This window comes from Filicampus tigris, chromosome 2 (assembly GCF_054856515.1).
Source record: "Filicampus tigris isolate MCC_2025a chromosome 2, RoL_Ftig_1.0, whole genome shotgun sequence".
NCBI lineage: Eukaryota > Metazoa > Chordata > Actinopteri > Syngnathiformes > Syngnathidae > Filicampus > Filicampus tigris.
Window position 1 is genome coordinate 3,609,339 of NC_141218.1, and position 18,759 is coordinate 3,628,097.

An 18,759-nucleotide genomic window follows, 5' to 3' on the forward strand; every position below is an offset into this window, starting at 1 on the left:
GGGGGCCACCTGGTTTGACCTTTTGATTTTGAAGTCTCCAAAAAGGTGCTTGCTGTGAACCGCCCTCCAAAACTTTCCGAGCTCTGACGCAATCAAAACGTGCGTTTGTGTGTCACGACATCACTTGTGCGTCAAAACAGAACTTTGCTCCCCCAGAGTTTAATATGTCAACCACAAACGAACTCTGCCCTAGCAAAGGAGTCACGCACGGTCCTAGTCATTCATAAAGTGGTTTTTATTCCTCTTGAAACGCTTGAGTTGAGATGAGACGTGTTTGGGCGTGCGATTGGGAGGTGGAGGTCAGGGAGGGTGACTTGGCATTTTATTTGGAACTTTTGCAGCTCGGCCAAAAAAAAACCCCACACACACAGAAAGACTGCAAACAGCATGAATATTTGTAATCTGAAATAGGATGACCTAAATTCCAACACAATTTTTTTTCAATGACCTAAGTCAGTGGTTCTCAAGCTTTTTACATCATCAAGTATTTTGGAACCGATCAGCGAGTAAAAAAAAAAAAAAAAATCTTTGGTAGCGTAGGCAGGGGACACCCTGAATTGGTTGCCAATCGCAGGGCACACAGAGACAAACATCCACTCACAATCACACCTAGGGGCAATTTAGAGAGTCCAATCAACTTACCATGCATGTTTTTGGAATGTGGGAGGAAACCGGAGTACCCGGAGAAAACCCACGCAGGCACGGGGAGAACATGCAAACTCCACACAGGGAGGCCGGGGCCGGGATCGAACCCGCGACCTCTGAACTGTGAGGCGGACGTGCTAACCAGTCGACCGCCGTGCCGTGCCGCCCACTTTATTTCAGCAACTTGTAAATACTGTCCAGTTGACCCCCGTTATTCGCGTGGGATTGGGACCAGCCCGGCCCACCAATAGCCAAAATTTGTGTACAATTGACGGTCATTGAAATGCATTATTTATGAAAAATAATAGCAATTAAAGTTTGAAAATGTTCCCCAAAACGCTGATAAACATGTAATACGCGGAAAACGGGAGGAAAAACCCGAGCCCGTCACACCCAAAAAAACCCCAAATTAATTAAATATATTTGGGGGGAAAAAAGGAAAAAAAAATTGAACTATATGCTGAGAAAGCTTGGAAAGCACAAAACGGCCCTGGAGGGAACCAGATTGTGTTTGTTTTCATAATGAAAAATATCTGGCAATCCGATCCAATCTGTGTAAAGTCTACCAAGTACCAACCTTGAAAAATCCTTAAGAGCTCTGTAACGACCAACCACGTGTTCATCAAAAACAAGGCAGAGGTTTTATTCCCAGAAAGTATTTATTGTATGTAACAATAACATATCATTTATTATTGTAAGCCACTGAAACAAAATGCACACTAGGGCACAACCGATTTATTTTGCTGATATTAGTGCATTCCAAAAACATATAGTTTATTTCACTTTATTTTTTTTTTTTTTAACACATAACACATTACAACATCCGACGAAGATAAAGCAGATGTTAGCATAGTTGATTCATGTTTGAGTCATATCATGTGTGTATTTTTTCCTTTCCGCAAGAGTTGCGCGGGTCCTATTGGAGGGCTTGGCTCCCATGTTGCGTTACGAAACGCTTCCTTAATAAAAGTCACCCTGTCGAACTTGGCAAGCAATTCCTTTCTTCGTGCGTTGCCCGAATGAACCACAGGAGGGCGCTGCCGACTTGCTTGTGACACAAAGTTGTCCTTTTGCCAATTTGGCCTCGCTGTGTTGCACAACAAATGCCATTTTCCTAACACCGTCGTCTTATTTATATCCTGTGTGACTTTCACATAGGAGACGATGTGACAAAGTGGAGCTGTTGAAAAGAGCCCGCGCCAAGCTGACATCGTTTTCGTTCGACTTGCAGGTCGCAAGACACGAACGCCCCCAAATGACTTTGTGGCGGTTTCAGCCTGAGCGTCACGGCTGTGTGTCCCACTGCACTTTAGGAAGATATTCTCTGCTGCGGGGCCGCGCTGCCTTGCCTGCTGCATTTCCAGCTTCAGAAGTGATCAAAGAGCATTTTTAATACACGGCTGCAGCTTCACTTAGCATCTGCGGGCAGGCGATCTCCCACCGTGCACGCCTTTGATATATTTCAATTCCGGTCATGGATTGCAACCTTATCAAAATGCCGCTTTTCATTTCTTATTTAGTCCGAGACGATAGAATAGAACAGAATATGCCTTTATTTGTCCCACAGTGGGGGAATTCTGCTCAGTGGCAGCAGACAAGGATAGTGTCCAAAAAGTCTCCTATGTGCATGTTTCCAACAGCAGGCAAGCTGCACCGTATGTGGCAGTTGCACATGAATAAATAAAAGGTAGCGAGAGTAGGCAGCAGTGTTGTGGAAGTCGTATTATGTCATATTTAACTCTTGCCCACCTCTGCTAAATGTAAAACTCTGAAAAATAAATTGAGACCACTGAAAAACTCCACATTAGCTTTTGTGTGTGAAGGCTGAAATGCTGAATGAAAAAATGTTGCAACGTGGAATGATTGTGAAGAATGTGGAATGACAGTGAAAGATGTAGAATGATTTGAAATCATATTTGATATAATGAATGTTTTTTTACCAATGTGTCATTGCGAATGAATGTGGACGTTTTTGAGGGGCTCGGAAATTACGGAATGTTGAAAATCATTTCCAAGGTGAATTGAATGAGCTGAAAATGTCAAATTTATTTGGAACGATGTAAATCTGTTTTGATGAATGTGTCATTGAGAATGAATAGGGATTTTTTTTGTGGGAACTTGATTTGGGAAAATGTTGAATTTTTGGTAAATCTGAATTCATGTGAATTGAATGAGTTGAAGGTTTTGAATTTCAAATGCAGACAATGTGAATCTGTTTTGTTGAAAATTTCATTGGGAATAAATTGGGATTTTTTTTGTGGGTACTGTTAGGGTGAACATTTTTAATTTTTGCTCAGTGGGAATTGTTGGCAAGTTGAAAATCCTTCCCAAGATGAAGTGAATGAGCCGAATGATTTAAATTTTAAACGTGACCAATGTAACTATGTAATGCTGAATGTTCATTAGAATGAATGATAAACAACCTTTCAGGAAAACTCGGCCTCATTGGGCTTGAATGGTGAAATTTTGGGTGAAAAATGTTGAATCTTGGGAAAACCCGGAAATATTCGGAATGAGATAAATACTAGCCCTCATGGCGTGAATTTTTGGAATATCTTGAAATTGGAATGTTGCCAATCAGATGAATTATGTGGGAGGAGATGCATGTTGAAAAAGTGTGACGAATGAAAAACAACACTTTGTACCTCCTGTTTGTTACTATTTAAAGGAATACGACAAAGATTTTTAGTTGTTTTCTATAAATTACTGACAACTCCCAAATAATTGCAATTACAGTAAATACTTTCAGATAATGAAAATTGGCCTAGTTTTTGTTTTTGGGGCGGGGCTGGGTGTGTGTGGGTGGGGTTAGTACTCTTCAAGAGCAGTGCAGCGTTTAGTATATCGTCAAGACAAATACAGGACTGTATTGCATTTTTCAGATGTAAGTAATGCTGCCAATTGGCCACGGGGTGGCAGTGACATTCCAAGATGCTTTGAAAAAGTAGTTTGTTTTCCTGTTCCTTCATTAGCTCAAGTAAACAAACGGAAGAGGCTCATTGTGTGTACACTATTTATTCATTTTTGTGTGCCCTGCTCGGTTTTATTTATTTATTTTAAGCCTGAGATGTGATTATAATTGAGGGAACAGATCCACTGAGTGCAAGTAAGCGGTAGCACTCTCAAAGCATTTGTAACTTGCAGGTGTAGTATGCCGATTCATTGTTATTCCCCCCACATATGGCTGAATATGGAAATAAAGTGGCACAAATATGGTTTAGTGATTCTTGGAATAGTTTGACGGTTTGTCGCGATTCGGAGGCGACGATAGAGGTGTCGACGATAGGGGTGTTGTTTCGAAAACACCTGTAGCTAATTGGGCTGTGCCAGGCAGGCTGCTGATTGGCTGTCACACTTCCTGCTTATAAAATGATGATTGCGATGGAATTGTTGACAAATTGAGATATATATATATATATATATATATATATATATATATATATATATTTTAAATGTGGTTTGCAGTGCCCCAAAAAGAGCAGTAAGCACAATAATAAACATGATATGAGTCCCCAAAACCTCCTGTGCAGTACGTCTGGCCGTTTGAAAGGCGGCTATTTGAAGCGTTGCGGCTGTAAAGCGTATCCCCAATTTCCCGTAACATGAAAATGTCTCCCGTAGGATGTTGCGCTACGCTGCAGCGCAAGGCGGCCTCAGCCTGCTGGCCGCGAGGAGGGCGTGTCTCCTCTTCCGCTTGGCCCACTCGGCCCCGCCCAGCCAGCATCGGCCAATCAAGAAAGTGATGGTGGCAAACAGAGGTAAGAGCGCGCCTTGCTTTGCCCATGCTTCAGGTTGAAGCGCGATCCGCCTCGTTTTTTTGGATCAATTTTAACACCCCGACGCGTCGTCTGTCACCGTTATTGCAGAAAGTCGGGTTTACGCTCAACGCTATTCGTGTCATTCACTTCAGCGCTTGGGGTACGGGAAATGTCCTGAAGGAGGTTTGCATATTAGTGGCAATCAGTTACGCTATTTAATTAGCAAGGGGCTCTTTGCAGTTTGAATTCTTGGGTTGGAAAATACGAAACATAAAACCGAAGACAAATGATCCAAATTAGGACTCGTACGAGCGGCTGAAGATTACGACTTATTTCGTACTTTATCCAACATTGCCAAGTGTGGAGACCCCCCCCCCCCAACACACACACGCACACACACACACACGCACACACACACACTGCATGCACATTGAAAGATTCATGTCAGCCTTCCCCCTTCAAAGCTCTATTAAACTGCTTTAATCCATCATTGTGATTCAGTTGGCTTTTGCTCTTGAAACACACACACACACACACACACACACACACACCGTCGGGCTTTCCGTCAGTGTCTGTCCTTCACTTTGGCGTGACACGATATCTACACTACGTTCATCACACTGCAGTGCGCCAGACTGAGCTGGGCTGCTGTGTGCGCGTGTGTGCGTGCGAGGGAGAGATTTTCTCAAGTTTTCCAAGGTTTCTTCTTCTCCTTTTTTTTTTAATTTTTTTTTTTAGTATTATATATTTTTTTAGCTTTGTGTTGTGAGCAAAATGTGTACTTTTTGAGCTGTGATATGTTTTAGTCAGTCAGAACCCTGAAGCAAGTCATATGGGTGCTCCTCAGAAATTGTAGTCCAGGAGTGCCACATGAGAGCCCAAAAATAAATTTGTTCAGAACCAAGTCCAAATGCTTGAAATCAAACCTCCCGGCAGTGTGCACTGAGTAAATAAATATCGTTCACACAGCTTTATGTTCACAAGAGATGGTTGAATGTGGTGTTTCACTCCATCAAAGAATACACTAAAATAATAGCGCGTGCAACTAGCCTGAAATAATTGATCAATCCTTTGTATTGAACATAAAGCGATACGTAGCTTACGCGGTCGATGTAGAATTAAAAAAAAAAAAAAAAAAGTCAAAATTGTCGACATCGTATTTTGCGAACCCACAAAGTCATCCCGGTGAAATTATGTCGAGTACATTACGGTGGTAGATTGTGAGTGGCGCCTTGTGGAATCAACCAGGTAACAAACCGAAACAATGATTTTCTGGCGCCGTATTTTCACATTATGGTCAGCGTGGAACTCGATGGAACGGGATCGTGTTGCATTCACATTTTGCCAGTTCATCGGTAACGTGCCTTTGAAACGGGTGCGTTTTAAAGCGGAAGTCAACCCAAACATATATTTTTTCAAGAATATGTTCTATGCAAGCCCACTAGTTGAAACAAGGCCTTCTCAATATTGCGTTTGTGGAATAAGAGTTAATCCACCTGTTTTTCGCCTTCTCTGGGGGCGGCCATTTTGTCACTTGCGTCGACTGAAAATGACATCACAACTACTCAGGGCTCAGGTAACCACCAATCACGGCTGACCTGTTTCCTGAAGCTGTTCCGTGATTGGCTGTTACCTGATCCCCGTGATGTCATTTTCAGTCGACAGAAGAGACAAAATGGCCGCCCCCCGAGACGGCGAAAACGGGCTGCATTTCGCTGCTGAACTCACATTGTTAGTTTTCCCCCTGCAGTTTGTCTGCAATATTGTAAGCGGCCAAATCTGGGCCGAAAATGAACGACTCCTCAATTCAACTTGCGCAAACCTCTTGCCGCAGGTGAGATCGCCATCCGCGTGTTCAGAGCCTGCACCGAGCTCGGGATTCGAACGGTGGCCGTCTACTCGGAGCAGGACACCGGCCAGATGCACAGGTATGCTCGCCGTTGCCATCGGAAAGGAAGGCTTGCGAAATGGCCCGCCGCGCTCCAAGTGCTCGAAGTAAGTTAGGAGGCTGGCGGCCAGATTGGTGAGCGAGCGGCTCATCTGCCACTGCGGATTATTGATCACCACGCGCAATTAGAGGAAGCCTCTCAGTGTGTCTTTTGTGAGGCCTTGTGGGCAGGCCGTCGGCGGAATTATATCGACGTTACCAACGTTCAACCTGGCATGTTTGCCCAAACATCCTCAGTGCGAGTGTTCTTTCTTTGCCTTGTTGTTTTCCTTAAATTTCAGCTGATCTGACTGACACTATTTTTTTTTTTTTTTTTTTTTTTTTTTGGTCTTTGCAGGCAAAAAGCAGATGAGGCCTACCTCATTGGGAAAGGTCTGCCGCCTGTCGCTGCCTACTTGGACATCCCCGACATCATCAAAGTAGCCAAGGTCGACTGTCAATACTTTGCTCAGCTATATTGATCGAGCACTTTGAAAACCAAACGATCTCGAAATCATCTCTAATGCTGCATTCACACCAACTGCGTCGGGAGAGTTTCTGGCGGCGCGTTTCAATTGGAGTCAATGTAGTTCGCTGACTCCAAATCACATGAGTGCAGTAGTTCATTTCACTTCTTGTGCAGTGCTGCTGCAATTTGTTTGTAATCTGATTTATGACTAATAGGGCTGGGTTATAATCACTCAATTCATCGAACGGAATCGATTTTCCTTTTCATAGCCCGATATCGATTCATGAAATCCTTTTAATATGTCTTTTTCCTGTGACTTCTCGCCTTACGCGAGATCTCGTCACAACGCAAGAGTAGCGTAGCGAAACAACATGGCGGACGAACTGAAATCAGCGGCAACAAGCGTAATGGCAGATGTTTGGAGGTTTTTGGGGTTTGAAAAAAAAAAACAAAACACAAAGACGGCAATGAACTGAAACTTTGTGAGACAGTCACAGGAACGTGAATGTCATGAGTTTACAGTTGGAATGGATTGAAATGATTTATTGTTTGATCAGGTCATGTTCAATAAACCATACATGATTAATGTAACTGCATTGGGTCCAATTCTGAATGTAAATATTCATATTTTTTCAAATGCGGCAAGTTAGAGCAAGAAGTTTCTACTATTTGCAGCATTGCTTCTTTGGAGAATGTCTCCATATGGGAGGAAAAATGGTACTGCGTGAAATCTTTAACCGAATCGAAAATCAAACAGTCAATCGGGAATCAAATCAAATCGGGCCCTAGTGAATCAAATCGAATTGTTTTGGTAAATCTGAATTGAAATTCAGACCTATTAAGTAAACTGTCTTTTATATTAATTCAATGTTCGTTTGCCTTTATTTTAGCGTCAGGCTAACCTATAACACCGAAACATTTATTTACTAATCGGCTATTGTTCATTTATTGCTTGTTTGTTCAAAAATACATGAGAAGAGGAAGTTGAAAAAAAAAAAATCTTTGCATATTAAATCGCAATCGCAATATTGAGGGGGAAAAAAAAAATAGCAACTGGATTATTTTCCACAATCGTTTGTCCCGAATCACTAGTATGGATTACGACAATAGTATTTCTACTATTCATCCCGAATGTCTTTCAATCCGACATTTTCTTTCCCCCCCGACCTCTCATTGTAGTCAAGGCATAAAAATATCAGAACATTTCCATAAAGCTGACATTTAATATGTGTTGAGTACATGTCATGTTGCATTGCCCCCCCCCCGTCCTTAGCCGCATCGAGCAATTAGCTTGTCACTTCTGTTCTTTTTGTCCTTCGCTTTCCTTAATACGCTCTTTAGCACATTCCCGTCAAAAGCACGCGTAACGCTCTCCTCTTTGGAGCTTATTTGCCGCTTCCACGGGTTACTGTTATGCTCCCGTGGCTGATGTGAACGCCAGCTCCCCGTTTGTGTCTGCGTGTGTCCGTACTTCCGCGAACGGCAGCATCGTCCATGATTACAGTCATCCTTGCGTCTGGGAGCAGATGCTACGCACGGGCGCGTGCGTGTGTGTTTTTGATAGCATCTCCGTCTCCAGTCTCCTTTTCTGTCACTTGACGCGGAAATTACATGACCTTGAGTGACCCCGCTTGGGTTCCCATGTTCAATTCAATGCAATCACCTTTATTGATCTCGTGGGCCGCTGTGGTTGCCCTCATTTACAGTGACGAGAGACCATTGCGAGGCGAATTTCAAATACAGAAGAGCAGATGTTGAAAATGGTTCAAGGGAGAGGAGGGAAGACGTTTTTTCATAGATTTTTGCAGGGAATTCCTGGACGCTAAAAGCAGTCCAACCAAAATCGGTATATAAGAGGGGCTTGTTTACCGGTGGTAAATATTAGCCTGTCTATCTGGCGTTGAATGGAAAGGGAGGGCCGAGCAAGCAACTGATAGAGAGAGCAATGGCGAGTCGTGTAGCTAGCAGCCGAGATGAACCCGAGTGCTGAATGGTAAACAGGCGAAGGATCGGAGGGGTAGTAACAGCCGGGGGCACGTCTCTGGACGACGTTGCTGCAGTCCACAACAGATAAAAACGCAGCTTCAATCATCATCCTCCTCTGACAAAGCAGTGGAAAGCGCCTTTCCAAACAAGTAGCCATTTTCTTGGCGCAGTTTGGTGACAAGACATCGATATGGAATTGAAAAGTACATTTATCACACGCTAGGCACTCTCTCCACGATGGCACCATTAGAGGCAGAGATAAAAAAAAAAAAAAAAAAAAAAAAAAACAGCATCAACGTCCAAGGCTTTAGCCTTGGAAAACAAATTACCGGTACATTTCGTTTTGCTCACGGTAAGGACAAGCTGGAGATAACCGAGGGCTTCTAGAAAATGACGCAAAGAAGGTTTGCAAGCCTTCCACCGCTTGCGGAACAGTGTCAGCTATACAACTATGAAATAGCGTCATCAGCTTAAAGATGTTAACTGACGTTACTTTGTGGTTTTCCCGGGAATTCAACACCTAGAAAATAATTAATATCTCCGCCCCTGTAGCAGATAGCAAGAGAATTCCAACATCATTTGAGATCTTAGGCGTGGCTTTCACACAGGGCTGAGTTTATTATTGCTTACCGTTTCGATCAAAAATGTAAAAATAAAGTGTCAGTGTAAGGGAAGCACGATTTCTAATATAAAAAAAAATGGAGGAGTAATGACCTCTATTCTGTTTCAAAGCCGTCGGTATTGTCATTGTCTAACGTATATTTTAACCATATATCACGTTCGACTAGTTCCACTGGCTCAAAGTCCACAAGCGCGTCATCTATACCACTGCCATCACTTATTTCAGACCTCCCGCGTCCGCCATTATGGCCCCCCAAAAAATTTGGTATATTAAAAAAAGAAAATGACGTATACGCTCTCCCGGTTCGAATGGTAGAAAGACGCAACAGCGCTCCCTGGCTTTAGTGGTAGAACCGCGGTTATGCGCTCACGACCTTAATGGGTTAATATAAAGCGTAAAAAGCACCGGACCCAGAATCGACCCGTGCGGGACACCTGTGGTAATAATCAGAAAGGTCCAACCGGACACCCCCTCGTCATCCCTTGTCAACAACGTGTCGTTCTTTCCCACAGGACAACGACGTGGACGCCATCCACCCGGGCTACGGATTCCTGTCAGAGCGCTCGGACTTTGCTCAGGCCTGCGCCGATGCGGATGTGATGTTTGTGGGGCCCGCTCCGGAAACGGTCCGCAAGATGGGAGACAAAGTGGAGGCCCGCGCCCTCGCCATCAGCGCCGGTACGAGGGCAAAGGGAGTGCGACCAACACTCGGGAAGTGGAAGGCGCGCTCGCTCCCGCGTAACGCCTTGTGCTTGTGCTCGACAAGGTGTGCCCGTCGTCCCGGGAACGGACGCCCCCATCAGCAGTCTGCAGGAGGCGCACGCCTTCGCCCAGAGCTACGGCTTCCCCGTCATCTTCAAAGCGGCCTACGGCGGCGGCGGCCGAGGCATGAGGGTGGTCCGCGAGTACGAGGTGAGCCCTCCCGACCTCCCCTCCGGACGCGTTTGCGCTCGGCATTCATGACATTCCTGTTTTAGCGTGGAATCGCTCGGCTATTAGGAGCTGCTCGTTTATATCCGCGTGCCACTCACCTTCTGCTCGTCTGAAATTGCCTCTGGAGGTTCCTGAAGCGTGCACGGCAACTCAAACTTTCAGATCAATTTCCAGCGTGCCCGCGGTCCAATTACCGGAATGTATCATCACACTTTACCCCACGTGTGGAACGTATGCCTCGTATTTCCCCCATAAGTGATGTTTACAGACAAAACAGCCCCGGCAAATAATACAAATGTAAATTTCCATCGATGCAGGCGGCAGCGAGTGATGCATTGCCTTCGTTCTGCCAATGCTCGCCCGTCTTGCTCTTTGCGCGTTTTTCTCTCCTCAAGTCCCAGCCGTTTGTTTTTGCATCTTATGAAAACTAATTGAGTTTTCTTGCCCCTTGTCGGTTGCGCAAGACACATTTGGGAAGAACAAAGTCAGTGGCGAGTGACGCATTGTTTTCCCCTTTGCTGCAGGTGGGCCTGATGTGGCTTCTTTCCTCAACCGAGCATCGCTTTAATGTGCTCGTGGCGTGCGGCTGTCTCTGAAATGTGCAACTCAAACATTCAAATGACCTCCCGCAGGCGCATCCTTGCCCTCGTGCTGTCGCTGTACACCATTTCACTGAGAGCCTGCCACCAGCTTCCGATGCCACCAATGTTTTTTTTTTTTTCCGTTCCTGTTTCTCAAATTTGGCCATGTCCACCTTTTTTTTTTTTTGTTTTTTGGTCTAAACAAGAGATGAATTTATAATCACTGTGAGAAAGTCCAACGCCAAAAATGCTCTTAAGGAGGAAATCAACCCCCAAAATTCTTAAAAGCGCAAGTCAACCCAAACATATTTTTTTCAAGAATATGTTCTTCCCAGCAGGCCCACTAGTTGAAACACGGCATTCTGATTCATTTTGCGTTTGTGGAGTATAAGTTAAGCAGCAAAATGCACTCGTTTTTAGCCATCTTTGGGGGCGGCCATTTTGTCTTCTGTCGACTGAAAATGACATCACAACTGCTCACAACGACCCATCGCGGCTGACCTGTTTTCTGAATCTGAGCCGCGATTGGTCCTTGTGAGCAGTTGCGATGTCATTTTCAGTCGACAGAAGACAAAATGGCCGCCCCCAGAGACGGCTAAAAACAAGTGGATTGACAATTATTCCACAAACGCACTATTTATCAGAATGGCTTGTTTCTGGGCCTGCATAGAACATATTCTTGAAGAAAAAAAAAGTTTTCATTGACTTCCTCTTTAACAAGAATATGTTCTATGCACCTCGACTGGTCCAAACACAGCATTCTGATGACTATTGCGTTTGTGGAATATAAATTAAGCAGCAAAATCCACCCTTTTGTAGCCATCTCAGAAGGCGGCCATTTTGTCTCTTCTGTCGACTGAAAATGACATCGCAGTTGCTCATGTAACAACCAATCACAGCTCACCTGTTTTCTGAAGCTGAGCCATGATTGGTCGTCGTATTATTATTATTATTATTATTATTATTTGTATATACGGGCCTCTAGACTGACACCAATTTCTCAATTGTACGCCTAAAAAAAAAAAAAAGAGGTTGCACCGGTGCAACCAGCCTTTCGAGGGGTGGGAGAGGAAGATATTAGTGACTCTCTATACCTCTGTGCCAAAGGTTTCATATTTTTCTAAGTAAAATGTTTGTGAACAGAGCCTGAGTCTGGTATACTCTTATATTTTTGTAATTTATACAAGACTTTTTATTTATGGATCCACATTTCAGTGCCAATGCTTCATATTCTTGAGAAATAAAGTTATTTGCTCTTTCGGAGGATATCCTCGAGTTAAGATGCTCTTTCATAAAATCAGCAGCATTTAAAAACAACGACAACATTTTATGATGGTTTATTCTGATCGTTTTGGGGAAAATAAATCATTCTAAAAAATGTGTTATCGTAACAGGCGTAAGTGAGTGAAAAAAACGGGCCGAGACTCATGCAAGCTTTTGTGGCTGACGGATGGACTCGGCTGATAGTCACTATCACAGACTCAAAGGGGAAGTCAATCCCCCCAAAAATCTTTGCAATATGTCCTATGTGCCTTCAGCATTCTGATTAATCTTATGTTTGTGGAATATGAGTTAAGCAGCAAAACCCACCCTGGTGTTAGCCACCTCAGGGGGCGGCCATTTTGTTACTTCAGTCGCTCACCTGTTTTCTGAAGCTGAGCCATGACTGGGCGTTACCTGAGCCCTGAGCTACTGTGATGTCATTTTCAGTTGACAGAAGTAACAAAATGGCCGCCCCTTGAGACGGATAGATTTTGCTGCCACAAACGCAATATTTATCAGAATGCTCTGGCGCATACAACATACTCTTGTCAAGAAAAAATTGGGGTAGACTTCCCTTTAACATCTTTTTGGTGTCATTTGTCCAATTGATTCCAGTCTCCGCATTGAGCGTGTGTACAACAGCGCTAAACGTCGGCTACGTTCGAAAGCTAATTAGCCTTTCCGCGGCCTGGCCAAATTACGCGAGAAGCTGTCTTGTGTATTGGCTAAAAAAAAAAGTTTGGGCTGGCACTGATGACGCACGACGCAGCCCGGAGCACCTGCTCGATTTGCCTCCCTTTGAGACGCCGAGCGGACTATCCTCCCTTGAGGCGAGAGGCCATGGTGAATCATGCCCACCCCCGACTTCTCCAAGCTGGGGGGGGCAACAGCATGGGCCGGCCGGCAACATGTCGCACACTGACAACACAGATTGAGTCATGCCCTTGACTTGCCCTCGTGCCATGGCTTGTGTGCACCAAATTCCGTGCTGACGCCAGAAAAGACAAAAACTGACGTGGCAAAGTGGGGGAGATATTTTTCAACAAAAAAAAAAACATGTAACGACCGGCTGCCGAAGTTGAAGTTTTCATTGTGTCTTGCCAAACCGCGTTGAAACGATGTGACTGAAATGACTTTTGGCCTCCTGCTGATGGATTTTCTCGCTCTGTTTGTCAGGAACTGGAGGAAAATTACCAACGGGCCTACTCGGAAGCGCTGACGGCTTTCGGCAACGGCGCGCTGTTTGTCGAGAAGTTTATTGAGAAACCGAGACACATCGAAGTGCAGATCCTCGGTAAGTGCACGCGCCTCGATTTCCCCGGTGGACAGAACTCCCCGCCGGTGGAAATGGAATGTCCTTACTGATTACTTGACTTTCAAAGTAACTTACAATAGTTTAGATTACTTTATTGGTTACATGCAACAGATGCTCGCTTAACAAAGTTGACAACCACTTTTGCCAGTACTTAAGTTATGATTTTTATTTCGAAAAAAAATGTGTTTTACGGAACTAAATGGGGCCCTCGTGTGGATCTCGGTCCTGACATGTTTGTGGCACTTTCAAAGGTTTTGTGCAACCGCAGCAAACATTTTCTTCAAATGTGAATTTCACTTTATCTTCTTTTGGCCACTGGCTGTTTTCCACTCTTTTGCCCGCCACAATTTTCGAACAATTGTGATGTTTGCCGCCTTTTGCTGACGTGCAGGTGGTTTGATCTGGCCAAGCGGATGAACAGGTGCAGATGAATCAGCACACTTTGTGGCTGACCAGTTCCTTCTGCACCAAAGCATTACGGCGGTTGATTTTGAACAAAACCGCCTTACTCAAATGTATTTTCACTCGCTAGTGCGTCTCCCGCAGAGTGAGGAAAGAGGCTCCGTATTACAACACTAATAGATTTGTTCTCAAGCTATTTTCAACACCATAAATTGGTTGATAATTCGTAAAAATAACAGATGACGCGGGCACGGACCAATAGTATCGATTTGTGAAAAAAAATAGAAAATTTACCCCTGGGCCGTTTCTGGAATCGACTTCTTATGATGACTACGATGTGAGTCATAGCACCAGCTGTTTTGAAATGTCTCTATTTTTGTTGTTGTTGTTTTTTTGTTTTTTTTTTTTGGAGTGGGGAAAAATTGTTTCCTCTTGTCACGCTCTGGACTGTCTGCCTCCACAGGAGATAAATACGGTAACGTCATCCACCTCTACGAGAGAGACTGCTCCATTCAGCGGCGCCACCAAAAGGTGACTTCCTCCCACCGTCTGCGTTTCCGCTGCCGGCCGCGCCCGGCGCGGGGGTCTCGCCTTCAAGCGCGGCCGCTATTATAAAACCACGTAACAGGCTTTTGTCCTCCGCCCAGCGTTGTCATGAGGCAACGGATTCCTACTTGACTTGATTACGATAACGAAGATTACAGTGTGTCGTAGGTGCCAAGAGGATAATAGCGCATTGAAAATGTCCTAATGCTCTTATCGTGCGCGTGTGCGGCGCTTAAAGGGCCCTCCGCCACGTCAACTCTGCTCTCGGAGTTATCTCGGAAATGAACTCTCGCCCTTTAGGCAGCGCGGTGCTGCATTGATTCTCTCCTGGCGAATTGGCTGTGCGAGCGTCACCGTATTTAATTGAGGAAACGTGACTCAGCAGAGAGAAGTGTCGCGTGGTCACATGCGCGCCATGCAATGGACGCGGCGGCTGATCTGATTTTGTTTGGGGAGCTACTATACTGCTGCTCTTTGACGTGACGTGACTTGATCTGCATTTGGCCTGAATCTAAGATCTTTTTCCTCTCCCTCGCTCACATGAAGAGTGGCCCGCCTGTTGGAATAGATTTGGAATGCTGGAGTACTGATGGGATATTTTTAGTCCCTCTGTCTTAGAAGTGAAATTCATACTTGGCGGGGGCGGAGGAGGAGGAGGAGGAAAAGATGGGATAAGAAGGCTGATTGACTTCCTACTGTGTTTTATTACATTTTTTTTTTTTTTTCCCCTTACAATTTGAATTTTCTCGGGTCATTTAGCTTGGCTTTACGGCCCCAGGCCAAGTGTTGCGTTTGCACAAATACGTCGGGGCTAGCTTTTTTTTCAACCTCCCGCTTAAACAACGTTGTATGAATAAAGATACAGAAAGTGATCGAAGCGGGATTTACTTGTGTCCGTGGCCTCTATGCAAACATGCTATGCCATGCTAGCTTGTCGCTAACAGGTATGCTTGTCTTTCTAGGTGGTGGAGATTGCGCCGGGTTTCCAATTGGACCCTCAGTTGAGAAACCGCCTTCATTCGGATGCTGTCAACCTCGCCAAATTGGTAAGTGCTCCCCTGCTGTGTCGCATTGTTTTTTTTTTTTTTTTTTTTTTGTCATAGCCGTCGTATACGTCATGGTAGGAAGTACAACGTACGTGTTGTGATGGCAACTAACAATGGAATCCATTGAGTGAATGAGGAGGAGCGCCATGTACAAAAACAAAATTAACTCGAGCCATGCGTTGAGTTTGTTTTTGAATAATTTGAACAGGCACTACAATACTTATTGCCCTTTCTACATTTTATGCGCTATGTGCATTTTATGCAATTTTTTGTTTGTGTTCAAACACCTCACGGGGTTTGTGTGTTTTCACAACTTTAAAGATGAAGTCTACCCACAAAAATGTGCCTCCTCTAGTCCAAACACAGCATTCCGATTCATGTTGTGTTTGTGGAATATGAGTTAAACAGTGAAATCCACCTGTTTTTGTACATCTCAAGGGGCGGCCATTTTTTCACTTGCTGTCGACTGAAAATGACATCACAGTTGGTCAGGTAACAACCAATCACGGATCAGCTTCAGAAAACAGGTGTGAGTGGTCGTTACCTGAGTAACTGTGATGTCATTTTCAGTCAACAGAAGTGACAAAATGGCCGCCCCCTGAGATGGATCAAAACGGGGTGATTTTGCTGCTTAACTCATATTCTACAAACGCACTATTAAAGCGGAAGTCAACCCAAACATATTTTTTTCAAGAATATGTTCCCAGCAGGCCCACTCGTTGAAACACAGCATTCTGACTAATTTTGCATTTGTGGAATATAAGTTAAGCAGCAAAATGCACTCGTTTTTAGCCATCTCTGGGGGGGCGGCCATTTTGTCTTCTGTCGCCTAAAAATGACATCACAACTGCTCACAACGACCAATCACGGCTGACCTGTTTTCTGAATCGGAGCCGTGATTGGTCGTTGTGAGCAGTTGTGATGTCATTTTCAGGCGACAGAAGACAAAATGGCCGCCCCCGGAGATGGCTAAAAACGAGTGAATTAACACTTATTCCACAAATGCAATATATATATATATATCAGAATGTTCTGTTTCAACTAGTGGGCTTGCATAGAACATAGTCATGAAAAAAAACCCGTTTGCGTTGACTTCCCCATTTAATGTGAATGCCATGTTTACACTAGTGAAGGCACATCGAACTTACGATTGCAAAGAATTTTTTTGCGTTGACTTTCCCTTTAAATCAGTTCAAAGCATGTGAACAGGGTAAAAGTATGTAAATAAAAAAACCAGATCTGTTTTTTTTTTTTTCTTATAACTTTACAAGGGCATTATGATATTGAAGTCCCAACACGATTAGCATTGTGACAAACAAGCGCGCGTGTGAGTGGACTTGAAATATGTGAAAGTAGAATTTGTTTGAGTGCATTTGGAATCAACTCTCAATAAACATCCAGGCTGCCTGACTTTGGACTAAAGTAGCTGTGACAACATCATCTGAAGGGGGCAGAGGGCGGGGGGGCTCAAAGAGGAGATTTCATGCAGCTATCCGATGAAGACAAGGACAAGAGAGATTTGCCCAAGAAATAACAGTGTGATACGGAGAGAGAATATCTTATGTAAGAGAGGAGCTGAATACAAACTGGCCAAGGATGATTATTGTTTGGGATTCCTCTAAAGTGGCACAAGACTGATTTTCTCTTCGTAGAACTGGACAGTTTTTTTTTTTTTTTTTTTTCCTTTTTTCTCCTTCCTGTAAGTGAAGACTCTGAACACGCTCAGGATGCCTTCAGTAAAAGCCCAGTAAAATCACGCATTTAACGAACCGTTCGCTCGAATAAAGTGTCACGATCACAAAATGGATGGATGGATGGACGGACCTAAATAACATCGACATGAACCATTCGCTGTCTTAATTAAAGAGATGTTACCCTTCAATAAATGACATACATACTGTAGATAGTATTTTTTTATGACTGAACTAACATGACATCTGGACTTTTTTTTTTTTAAACTACGTCAATTGCAAATCCAACGAGGGCGCTATTATTTTGTGCTTGGATGGTCGAGGATGTGGAGGCGGAACGGCGCAATTTGCAAAGGCCTTCTGCTCTCAAGACCCACTGACTTATCTTTATGACCCTTGTTGGTCAAATTTTGTGAAATTGTTATCCTGAACACTTCAAAAAGCCGGCAAGTCAAAGTCTTTAATAAGTTAACAACTCCAAATGAAGTCGATAAACATCTTTCGTATTAAGTCATGGTTCATTTGCCTTTACTTTTGCATCCCTCGAAGCTCTTCTATTAGACCAAAACATTTACCGTAAAATCATGTGAATAACACGCACTCGTGTATAATACGCCCCCACAAAATCACCACACCATGTTAGTCTGTGTATGAAATGCGCTATAAATTTTTTTTTTTTACAAACCCTAAGTGCTGCCTAGGCACTGGTAAAACGATACAATGTGACCTTTTTTGTGTCTTGTTAAGCCCCCTGAATAATACTCCCACTCTATTTATTGTTGTTTTGTTTTGTTTTTTCAAAAATGAGTGTTATTCATGGGAATTTTACAGGATGTATAATAAATCTGTTTATTGCAATACAGATTCATTTATTGCTTGTGTTTAAAAATACAAGATGAAATACATTGAAAAATGAATCACATATGAAATCGCAATAGCAATATTGATTTAAAAAAAAAAAGAAAAAAAAAAGAAAAAATCGGAATTAGACATTTTTTCAAATCGTTCAGAATCGTTTTCGTTGCATTAAGAAATATAATAATTTCCTGTTAGGCTGCATTCACACTGCAGCTCAGTTTTTTTTTTTTTTTTTCCCCGTACAATTCAGATTATTTTTTCAAATGTGACCTGGGCCTCTTTCATATGTGGATATAAATCGATGACATCATCTTTAGTAGATGTAGGAGCCCTAATCTTTAGTAGAATGAGGAGATCGACGAGCGTTGCCTCATATCCCCAAAATATTTATACCTCCTCCCGCCTTGCTACTGTGGGGATATGAAATAATAAAAAGATGAGCTACTACATAGTTTATTTTGCATATTTGAAAACTAAGATCGGAACTTTTTACTCATTTCATTCTGAAAATACAGCAAGAGATTTAAAGCACCAAGATATTCCCCATCCATCGTTTTGTTTAAAGGAAGGCGACTTTAATTTTACATGTGGCTTGATTGGTAGTGATGAGATGAATTAGCTAGAAAAAAAAAACACAAGAGCTGGGGGGGATCGGGGTGGCAACCAGAAACAGCAAAATAGGAGCACACTAGCATGTTATTCCACACTTTTGTAAAA

At 43.5% G+C, this 18,759-nt stretch overlaps 1 protein-coding gene across 2 annotated transcripts in view; it reads left to right on the top strand.

The window, feature by feature from the left end:
• Nucleotides 1-18,759, top strand: part of LOC147150929 (pyruvate carboxylase, mitochondrial-like) — a 147,252-nt gene that overhangs the window by 3,324 nt on the left and 125,169 nt on the right. For both annotated transcript variants that reach the window (XM_086018546.1, XM_086018556.1), the window contains exons 2-9: nucleotides 4,267-4,403; nucleotides 6,238-6,331; nucleotides 6,689-6,779; nucleotides 9,920-10,085; nucleotides 10,174-10,319; nucleotides 13,361-13,478; nucleotides 14,365-14,432; nucleotides 15,410-15,493. In XM_086018546.1, coding sequence (XP_085874672.1) covers nucleotides 4,267-4,403; nucleotides 6,238-6,331; nucleotides 6,689-6,779; nucleotides 9,920-10,085; nucleotides 10,174-10,319; nucleotides 13,361-13,478; nucleotides 14,365-14,432; nucleotides 15,410-15,493 — 904 coding nt within the window. The remainder of the gene's footprint in view (nucleotides 1-4,266; nucleotides 4,404-6,237; nucleotides 6,332-6,688; nucleotides 6,780-9,919; nucleotides 10,086-10,173; nucleotides 10,320-13,360; nucleotides 13,479-14,364; nucleotides 14,433-15,409; nucleotides 15,494-18,759) is intronic.